Raw genomic sequence first — 10781 nt, 5'->3', positions numbered from 1 at the left:
TTTTTTTTAAATGGAAAAGTAACTTTTATTGATGAAAACGAGATACATACATATTGAATCAAACATCAATACATACATTTATGAGTCCTCCATATTAGTCAGAGATTTGAAAAAATAAAGAGCGAATGATATCAGTATAAATTTGCTTGTGCCACAAAAAAATATTAAAATAAATAAAAAATTATAAGTCATAATCATGTAATAGGACTCGTATATATGATGGCTAACTAATCAATACATATGTCAAACAATTTGCAAGAAAAATGTTCAAAGATTGCAAAAAAATTCAAAAATTTAAAAAAGCAAAAAGAAAAAGAAAAAAAAAGGCAAATATCAAAAAATTATTGAAATAATGGGTATTGACAAAACTAAAAAGTAAAATGATTTGATATTCATAATTCATAATAATATGATAAATAATATACTGACGAATGCCAACTTAAGTAAAAACATGATCTCACATGTATAAATGATGATCAAAATGACTTCTATGGAAAATTTCAAATGATTTGTAACTCTACGGTCAAGGACTTCCATGAAAAGTTCAAGGACTTTCATGGAAAATTTCAAATGATTTGTAGTTCTACATTGAAAATAAAAATAAATAAATAAATAAACACAACAAATTTAAATTAAAAAAAGAAGCAAAACTTACATGTTGTCAACTTAAGTGACCATCATCGCAAGTTTTGCTTAAAGTAGTGAAATTTGAAAATGAAGGAAAATGTTTGGTGGCCACAAATTATGTGGCTCAAATGGCCTGAAACTGCCAAAACGACGTGTTTTGCACCCAAAACGACGTCGCTTTGGCAGTTTTGGGCCATTTGAGCCACATAATTTGTGGCTCCTAGCATTGCTGATAATAAAAAAGGGTCACTGGCGAAATTACAATTAAAGCATGTATTTTTTTTTTTTTTTGGGGTAGGTAAATTCATCATTGTATTATCAACTTTCTCTGACTGCTATATATCTAACAATATATATATATATAAATTAAAACTCTCAAATGCTACAATCGTAAAAATATTGTAATATCTCATGGGTTAACATCTGCAATAAAAAAAAAATTGAACCTTGTTTGGTTCTAATTTTCAAAATCAATTTTCTAAAAATTGGTTGTTTTTCGTATTTTTTTATTTTAAATAATTTTTAAAAATATTTTAAGCAATTTTTTACTTTTTAGATACACTTAATATAAATATAATTAAAAAGTATAATATTTGTGAAAAAAATCTTTAAAAAATTCACTAAATATAAAAAAATATTAAAAAAATATGAAAATCCAGTACATTTTCATATTCTTATATATTTATTGAGTTTTTAAATATATTTTTTTCAAATATTTTACTTTTTAGGTACATCTATATTAGGTGCATCAAAAAATAAAAAATAAAAATTTTCTTAAAATATTAAAAAAATAACTTTTAAAAAAAACATGAAAAGAGAAACTCAATTTAAAAAAAAATGAATTCAAAAACCAAACAATAGTATTTAAAAGTTGTATCAGAATATTTGATAAAATAATTGAAACAGATATTGATGTCTTATTGTAGTGAATAAGAGATTGAAATATTTGGATAGTATAGTTGCCATGGTTGTTATGATTTTTGAATTGACCATGTGTGCTTGTTTTTTTGTTTTTTTTTTATTAATTTTTTTTGAATGATTACATCTATACTATATATAGGTACATAATGTATAGGTACATAATGTATAGTATACATAAATATGGAATAATAGGAAATTAAAATTGTAAATTATGGGAATTACCATAAAAGTGTTCTTTTTTTAATTAAATTTTCAAATAGATTAGTATATTCTCTTTTTTGAAGCCATAAATCATGAAATAATTACCTAATAGAATTTTGTTTAATTGTTTAAAATTAATAAAATCAAGAAATTAAATATGAAAATTTGAAACTATGATAAGGCTTTTTGTTACAACGGACCCACTTCTTTCCGCACTACAGGAAAAAAAAACTTTTAGCGGTGTTTATGTTAATCGCCATAAGTGTAATTTTTTTCATTAAAAGTATCAGCGACGCAAAAAAAAAAAAAAAAAAATGATCACTGATTCCATGTCAGTAAATGATTCAGCGACTAAATAAACTATGGTCACCTTATGAAAGAATCAATGACCAAATATTTTAGTCATCAAACACTAAAAATTTTGTTGTCATAAATTAACATTTAGTAGCTAAAAGTAGCCTTAAATAGATGCTCATGTTAGGTTTTAGTGACATATAGAGGCGCCACCAAAATATTTTTTAATGTTGAAGCAAATTGGTTGTTGAATGTCAAATCTTTTGGCACCAATCAAGTTTTTGGTTGCTAAAAATCTATATCCTATTTTATATAGATTTTTAGCAACCAAATCAAATTGTCACCAAAAGTAAATTAATGACTGAAAACTTGTCACAAAAAATTCATTATTTATATTTTTTTTTTAATTTTCCAGTTTAGTTCATAAACCTAGAAAAAATAATCCAAACCCAAACTTACTTTTCTTGTGTATCATTTCTAAACATACACACAATCAAAAAAAATAAAATAAATTAAACCACTTATGCAAAGCATCCAAAATATAAATTTAATTCAAAAGTAGTAACATATTAAATATAAGCAAAATATCAAATCCATCTAACATAAGTACAAATCCTTTACAATATGAAACTTCAAACATGTACATTCACAATGTCAATGTGAACATTAATGTGCACTTCACCCTTATTATTGGAGAAATTATAATTCAGCCTATATTTTCAAAATAAATTTCAAATCAGTGATAAACTTTATCAACTTCAATAATTGAAATTATGAACTTTTAATCACTGTGTAAAAAAATTTAAGTCTTTCAATTGATTAACAATTTTCCTTAATTTATTTTGTGTGGTCAGCTTACTTCTACTACGTAAATTATGGTTGACATCAATATCACATAAAGTACCATGTCGGTGAGAAAAAAAATTCATTAGAGCTATATGGTGTGGTTAACATATTTTCACCTAACCATCATATATATATATATATATATATATATGTATCTCCAACTTATCAAATAAGTTGGTCTTACATATTACATTTTGAGTTGTCATTTTTTGTACATATTGTTTTTGTGTTTGTGACATTGCATAATATTGGTGAAATTACAATTCAGCCCATATTTTCAAGATAAATTTTAAATCAATGATAAAATTTGTCTACTTTAATAATTGAAATTGTAAACTTTTCAATCACTTCGTAATTTTTGGTCTTCCAACTGATTTACAAATTCCCCTAATTTATTTTGTGTGCTCAAGAACTTCTACTACATAAATTGTGGTTGACATCAATATCACATAATGTAACCATGTCGGGGAGAAAAAAATTTCATTATAACAATGCGGTATCTCTAATTAATAACATATTATCACTTATTCATCATGTATAGATCCCAACTTCACTATGATGACCTGAAAGTTGCATGGAAATTATAATATTGACATGGATAGATGGTTATAATTAAAAGGTAAAATTCACTCAATCATGTGTTACGTTATAATTAATTTCGACTAGAAAGAGGTTCTTGCAATTTGGGTTGAATAATGTTAGGAATCATAAAAAAAATATCATAAAATATTTCATGAAAATTCTCTACTATTGGATTACATATACAATAAAATACCATACACTAATCAAATGATAAAAAACCTTCTTCAAGTATTTCATAATTTTTTTTAATGATCCGTAACAATACTCATTTGGATTGGACGAAAGCTTATTTAGATTAAAGAAAAAATTACAATTATGTATATCATTATTTAATGACAAAAACAGAAAATAAAAATTACAAAAGAAAAACTTTAACATGAAGAACAACTTCTTTATTAAAAAAACATACAATACAATTATGAGATCCAATGTCGAAACAAAGTACAAGCCCTTCCCCAAACCCCCTGGCATTGACATACTTGCACATGATTATTGCAAACAATAAATAAAAAATCAAAATAAAAAGAAACTACTTATTTCGGAAATTGCCTGTAAGATGAAAATTGGCACACACACTAACTACTTTGGTTTGAACCAGTAGACATGAGCACACCCCGACCAATTTCTCAAAATTCAAGTAAGATGACCCAACAGAACAAGTTGTGGCCTCTTCACCCAATTTCTTCCACTCCATGACCTTTCTCCTCATCTCTTTCCCTCTCTCTCCACCCATCAACTCTCTCACCATTCTCTCAACTTCCTCTCTCTTAACATCGCTGTGTATCTCCATCCCTACACCCCATTGGCTGCAACGTGACCAACAATTTGTCTGTTGCTCGGCAAAAAATGGCCAACACAACATAAGGACCCCACTACAAATACTTTCAAGAGTCGAATTCCATCCACTGTGTGTTAAGAAACCTCCAACTGATGGGTGATTGACGACTTGTTCTTGAGGGCACCAACTTGCTAATAGACTCCTTTCTTTAGTCTCACTCACAAAATTCGGTGGAAGAATCGCCGAGTCACCAACAACTAGATCAGGCCTAATGACCCATAAGAATGTTTGGTTTCTATTAGAGAGACCCCAGGCGAATTCAATCAATTGTAGGGGTGTCATAACAGTGATGCTGCCAAAGTTGACGTAAATGACTAAATTGGGTTGTTTCGAGTCAAGCCATGAAAGGTACTCTGTTTCTTCTTTCCATAGGCTTGATCCAATGGAATTCAAGTGATTTTGTGGGAATTGGTCGAGAAGAAATTGAAGAGGGCCAATGGGGTATATGGGTGGGTACATTGTTGACAGTGCTTTTAAAACGTCATGTTCAAAAGCGTCGAAGGTATTGAAAATGATGGTCGAAGCTTCATGTGCTTTGTCAATTGCATCCAAAACGAAATGAATCGTGACATTCAGTTCAGTGCCGAATGACTCGCGTTAATAAGATGTTTGGGGGGCAATTGTGGGAGCTAGATATTATGGAGGCAACAAAGGCGAATAACGGTATACAGACAGTCAAGGACAAAATTTGTATTCGGCTTCAACTTGGGCGACCCCAAAACCGAATATATTAATTGGCCATGGAACCAGTCGAACAAAAGCCGAACACATAAACATGCAATGGATTAAGGGTGGGATCGATCGTAAGGTCCAAAAGAAGAATATAAATAGAGGAGCATCAGCCAAAGAAAGGTAGGTGAGAACAAGTAAGTTTAACTTGAGATATAAGCAACGAAGGGAGTATACACTGACTTATCTGTCGGATTGCTAATTCCGGCACCCCCGACCGGAGTGTTCATTTCTTTTCAAGTGACTAGTTGAGGATCACGAGCATCCTACAAGATCCAAAGAGTATTTCTATACCACTTCTCCACAATTGGCGCCGTCTGTGGGAATACTCCAGCACATCCATGGCGGGCGTGACGGAAGATCCTCTGGTAGTCGCTGACGACCTTATGCCACGAGTTGATACCACACCAAGCAACATGCTTGGGCCAGAGAACATTACCACACGAAGGGCCTTGAACTTTGACGCAGTTGCCCAGACCTCGCCCTCGACATTAGCACATGAGACAATGCAAGCGATTATGGATCAGGCGAAGCAAAACAAACAGAGGTTAGAAAACATGATGGCTGAGAACGAGCGCCTTCGACAGGATTTGGCCTTGGAGGTGGCAAAATCCCAACAGGCTGCGCGCTAAGATCCGGCACGACCTTTGAGAAAGGACGGTCGACGACCTCGAATTCGGAGACAAGATAGTGGCAGTGATTCTGACTCATTATCCCCAGAATCCAAAAAGAAGGGACGAGTCAAAGTCTCCAGTTCTTCTGAGAGGAGTCCGCGTGCACGGAATAAGTGAAAAAGAAATGATTCAGACAAAGAGGATCAACATGCCCCCTTTGTGCGACATATCGTAAGGGCAATACTACCCAAAAATTTCAAAGCTCCATTTTTCACCCTACACGATGGAAAATCGGACCCCACTGATCACATCCGTCATTATAAGCAAGCCATAACGCTACATGCAGATGACAAGGCCCTCATGTGTCAAATATTTCTGAGCAGTTTGAGACCATTGGCCGTCAGATCGTATTATAAACTGGAACCGGCATCGATTAAGAGCATCCATCAACTCTAACAATCCTTTAGGGCAAGGTTCATCACCAATGAGGTTCAGCCAAAGCAGGCCAATTCTCTCTGCGCAATGCAAATCCAACTAGGGAAAACCCTACGAGCGTATTCGGCGTGCTATTGGGAATGCTTCAATCTCGTAGATGATGCTTGCAATGACACCATGGTTATCACCGCCTTTAAAATAGGATTGCACCCTGATAGTGCCCTTCGCAGCTCCTTGACCTGAAGGCCCCCCAAAATAGTAGTCGTTAATGAAGAAAGTCGAGGAATACTGCAAAGTGGAAGATGACGCCCTACGGGTCAAAGCCGGGCACAACGCCAACAAGACGGCCCCATCTGAGATTGTTCAGCCGATAAATTCTATACCATCACAGAGCCCTGAACCACGGAATAGGGCTAAATGAGACAAAAGACGAGATTCGCGCTGATCAAATGACCAATGTTCACACCGGGCTAATGAACAACTTCATATGGATAGCAGGCGCATAAGGCGCGCGGACAAGAAATATACGGAGTTGTCGGAGCCGATCAGCACGGCTATGTCTAAAGTTTAACATCTTTCGTTCTTCAAATGGCCACCCAAGATGGTGGGACCCCCCGACACGAGGAGACGGGATAGGCAGTGCGAATATCACAAAGACCACGGTCATGATACCGACAATTGTTATGCATTGAAAGATTATCTTGAGGAGTTGGTACAAGGCAGTCAGCTTAAGAAACACATCTGAAAGAACAACTCAACCAAAACAGTTGCTTTATGGCAGGATTCACCTCCATTCGGCGTAATCTATATGATGTACAGCTTGCCGACGGCATCCGCGATACATACAATTCAGTCGCATCCTAACCCCCAAAAGCAAATCACACCAGCAAAATGGACCCATGAAGCTGCGAGTATTACTTTCGGTGATTCTGATTTGGTCAGCGTGGCGTTTCCCCACATTGATCCCTTGGTCATCGAGCTACGCGTAAACCGATTCACCGTTGAACGTTTTCTCATTGACCAAGGGAGCACTTCGGAAGTTATGTACTACAAGACCTTCGTCAAACTTGGTTTCACTGAGTCGGACCTACCTCCAGCTCATTGTCTGTTATTTGGCTTCAACACTAATCCAGAATATCCGTTGGGCAAAATCACACTACCAGTTCGGGCGGGCTCCTAGTCAATGAATGTAGAATCTTTGGTTGCCAAGCTTCCTTCGCCGTATAATCTCGTCATAGGACGAACTTGGCTGCATACCATGCAGGCTGTGCCAAACACATATCATTAACTACTTTGCTTTCCGAATGAACACGGCATTGAGCAAATTCGAGGTTCCCAGAAATCGACGCAGACATGTTATCTTCTTGCCGCAAAGACACTAAGAGAATTGGAAGTGAACTCAATTGAGGTGCCGGATCGAGAGATCCTCAACGACGTTGGGCGGCTCCCAAGTAAAAAGGAAACCGGAGCCCTAGATCAAGTTGAAATTGACGGGAATCCGTACAAGTTCTTCATGGTCAGCGCCTCCCTGAATAAAGTCGACATGCAGGAGCTAATTTCCTTCTTACTCGGCAACCTTGATGTATTTCCATGGTCACCATATGAGATGCCGGGGGTGGATCCATCTGTGTCTCAACACCACTTAAACATTGATCCCAGATGTAAGCCGATTATTCAGAAAAGCCGGCGGTCAGCCGCGGAACACACTACTGTCGTTGTCGAAGAAGTTGACTAGTTACTTGATGCCGGGGCAATCCGCGAAGTGACCTATCCTACATGGCTGTCGAATACTATGGTCGTAAAGAAGAAAAATGAAACTTGGCGTGTTTGTGTGGATTTTACGGACTTAAACAAAGCTTGTTCCAAAGATTGCTTTCCCCTCCCCAGAATTGACCAACTCGTAGATGCAACGGCACATCATCAACGTATGAGCATCTTGGATGCATACAGAGGCTACCATCAAATTGCCATGCATCCAGAGGACCAAGACAAAACTGCATTCCTCACCCCAATAAGAATCTATTGCTATAAGGTTATGCCTTTTGGGCTGAAGAATACGGGAGCAACCTACCAAAGACTAGTCACTGCCATGTTCAAGGAGCAACTCGGCCGTACTATGGAAGTGTACATCAATGATATGGTGGTCAAGTCCAAAGAAGAGCAAACTCATTTAGCCGATTTGGAAGAGACATTCGGCATTCTTCGCAAATACAAAATGATGATGAACATTTCCAAATATGCCTTCAGTATCGGATCCAACAAATTCCTTGGCTACATTGCCAACCACCGCGGAATCGAAGCCAACCCGAGGCAAATCACAACAATTGTAGAACTCGGCTCTCCTCGATCGGTCAAAGAGGTTTAGAAGCTGATGGGAATGGCTGCTGCACTCAACAGATTCATCAGTCGTTCCACAGATCGCTGCTGACAATTCTTTCATACCCTTCGGCAGGGTAAAGCTTTTGAATGGACCCCTGAGTGCGAAGCCACTTTTAAAGGTTTGAAGACTTACCTCTGATTAGTTCCACTCTTGACAACACCTTCGACAAGTAATCCGCTCATTTTATATCTGGAAATTTCTAACCAGGTTGTCAGCGCTGTACTGTTAAAGGAAGAACTAGAAGAGCAGCGGCCAGTTTATTATGTGAGCAAAAAAATGGTTGACGCCGAAACACGTTACCTTCCATTGGAAAAACTCGTCCTTGCCCTCATCGTGACAGCAAGAAAACTGATGCATTACTTTCAGGGACATACCATTGGGGTACCAACGGACTACCCCCTCCGCTCAATACTCCGTAATGCAGAAGCTTCAGGGCACATTTCAAAATGGGCTTTCGAACTCGGCCAGTACGATATTCAATTTCTGCCTAGAACTTCAATCAAGGGGCAAGTGCTTGCCGACTTTGTGGCGAATTCACTGGATGTCTCGCCGACTTTAAGTCTGATCAAATTCAACCTAACCCGAACTGGAGAATTTATGTTAGGGACATTTGGTAGTTGTGTTGTGACAGATCATCCAACCAACATGGTTGTGGGGCGGACGTAGTGATCATGGCTCCCGACGGGGCAATAATCGAGCAGGCTGTTAAACTGAGCTTCAAAGCATCGAACAATGAGGCCGAATACGAAGCATTGTTAACCGGCTAAAGGAACACACATCTCCTTGGTGCCGGGAATTGCCCCCTCAAAGTCAATTCAAATCAATATCATAGAATCAAGTCCAAGTTGGATGTACCCCATCACTGCATTTTTATCTTCCGAATAGCTCCTGACGAATAAGAAAAAAGCGCACAAACTGCGAAACAAAGCCCAGTGATATTACTTAAATCTATAAGGGAAGCTCTACAAAAAATCCCTTTCTGGTCCATACCTAGAATGTGTTCATCTAGATAAAGCCGAAGAACTCTTGACTGAAATACATGAAGGTAGTTGTGGTGCCCATTCTGGTGGGCGTTCTTTGGCTCATCAAGCTGTAACACAGGGTACTATTGGCCGACCATGAAAGATGATGCCGAGTGTTACGTCAAGAAATGTGAACAGTGCCAGAAGTTTTCCCCTTTAACCCATTTGCCTGCCGAGGAGTTGAGCTTAATCACCAGTCCTTGGTCGTTCGCTCAATGGAGGCTTGATATCATCGGGCCATTGCCACGGCCCCAAGTAACAAGCGATTCTAAATTGTCACGACGGATTACTTCACAAAATGGGTTGAAGCGGAGGCACGAACACACATCCGTGATACTGATGTTAGGCATTTTATATGGAAAAATATCATAACACGATTCGGCATTCCAAGAGCACTCATTTCAGATAACGGCACCCAATTTGATTGTGGCGTCTACCAAGAATTGTGCAACACATATGGTATTCGGCCTTACTTCTCCACCCTGGCTTATCCATAGAGCAATGGTCAAGCTGAAGCCTCCAAAATGCCATCTTGGACGGCATCAAGAGCAGGCTGGAGAAAGCTAAAGGCAGATGGGTCGAAGAATTGTCGAGTGTGTTGTGGGCTTATCGCACTACTCCGAGGTGATCCACTGGAGAAACGCCGTTTGCTTTATGCTTCGAAACCCAGGCAATCATCCCCCTGGAGATCGACCTCCCAATCTTGAAATCGAAAGTTTTTGATATGGGCAGAAATGACATGATGTTGGTCTTAGATTTGACTCTGATTGAAGAACGAATAGACTGTGCCCTTGCATTCATGGCACGGTACCAGCAGCAGCATGCTAAGTCGCATAATCAACGTGTTCAGCTACGCCGCTATACACCAGGAGAATTGGTCCTGAAGAAAGTACTTCCAGCTGCCAGGAATCCGGTTGACGAAGAATTGGGTCCTAACTGGGACAGCCCCTATCAGATCGATTCAATCGCGGGAACAGGGGCATATCGACTCAAAGACATGTCTGGGAGAAGTCTGCTTCGTCCTTGGAATTCCACGCATTTGCATAAATTTTATCATTAGCCCGACTTGTGGGGCATGATAACCTGTTTTGAATATTCACCGTGTACAACTTTCACTTTTATAATTCAAGACTTCTTATCTCGCTATATGAAATTTTAGTTCGAAGATAAAAGCCTCCGAATTCGAAGCCCCATCAGTGAATGACACTTTTGGGTCGAATAAGTCTCCGGATTCGGAGCGCCCATCGTGGATTTCGCGATTGGCCCATATGAAAGCCTCCAAATTCGGAACC

General features: G+C 37.9%; 1 protein-coding gene across 1 annotated transcript; it reads right to left on the bottom strand.

Moving 5' to 3' along the window:
- Positions 1–3765: 3765 nt before the first annotated feature.
- Positions 3766–8799, bottom strand: LOC114274683 (7-deoxyloganetin glucosyltransferase-like). The gene is made up of 4 exons (XM_082918670.1): positions 8768–8799; positions 8600–8656; positions 8300–8471; positions 3766–4900 (listed from the first exon to the last, which is right to left on the bottom strand). The coding sequence occupies exons 1-4, from the start codon at positions 8797–8799 to the stop codon at positions 4001–4003; spliced, it is 1161 nt and encodes a 386-aa protein (XP_082774796.1). The 3' UTR covers positions 3766–4000.
- Between the last annotated feature and the right edge of the window lie 1982 nt (positions 8800–10781).

The sequence above is a fragment of the Camellia sinensis genome, chromosome 3 (genome assembly GCF_055761805.1).
Source record: "Camellia sinensis isolate YWXY chromosome 3, ASM5576180v1, whole genome shotgun sequence".
Classification (NCBI taxonomy): domain Eukaryota; kingdom Viridiplantae; phylum Streptophyta; class Magnoliopsida; order Ericales; family Theaceae; genus Camellia; species Camellia sinensis.
The sequence above is the reverse complement of the archived record's forward strand: the minus strand, read 5'-3'. Positions and strand labels throughout refer to the sequence as shown.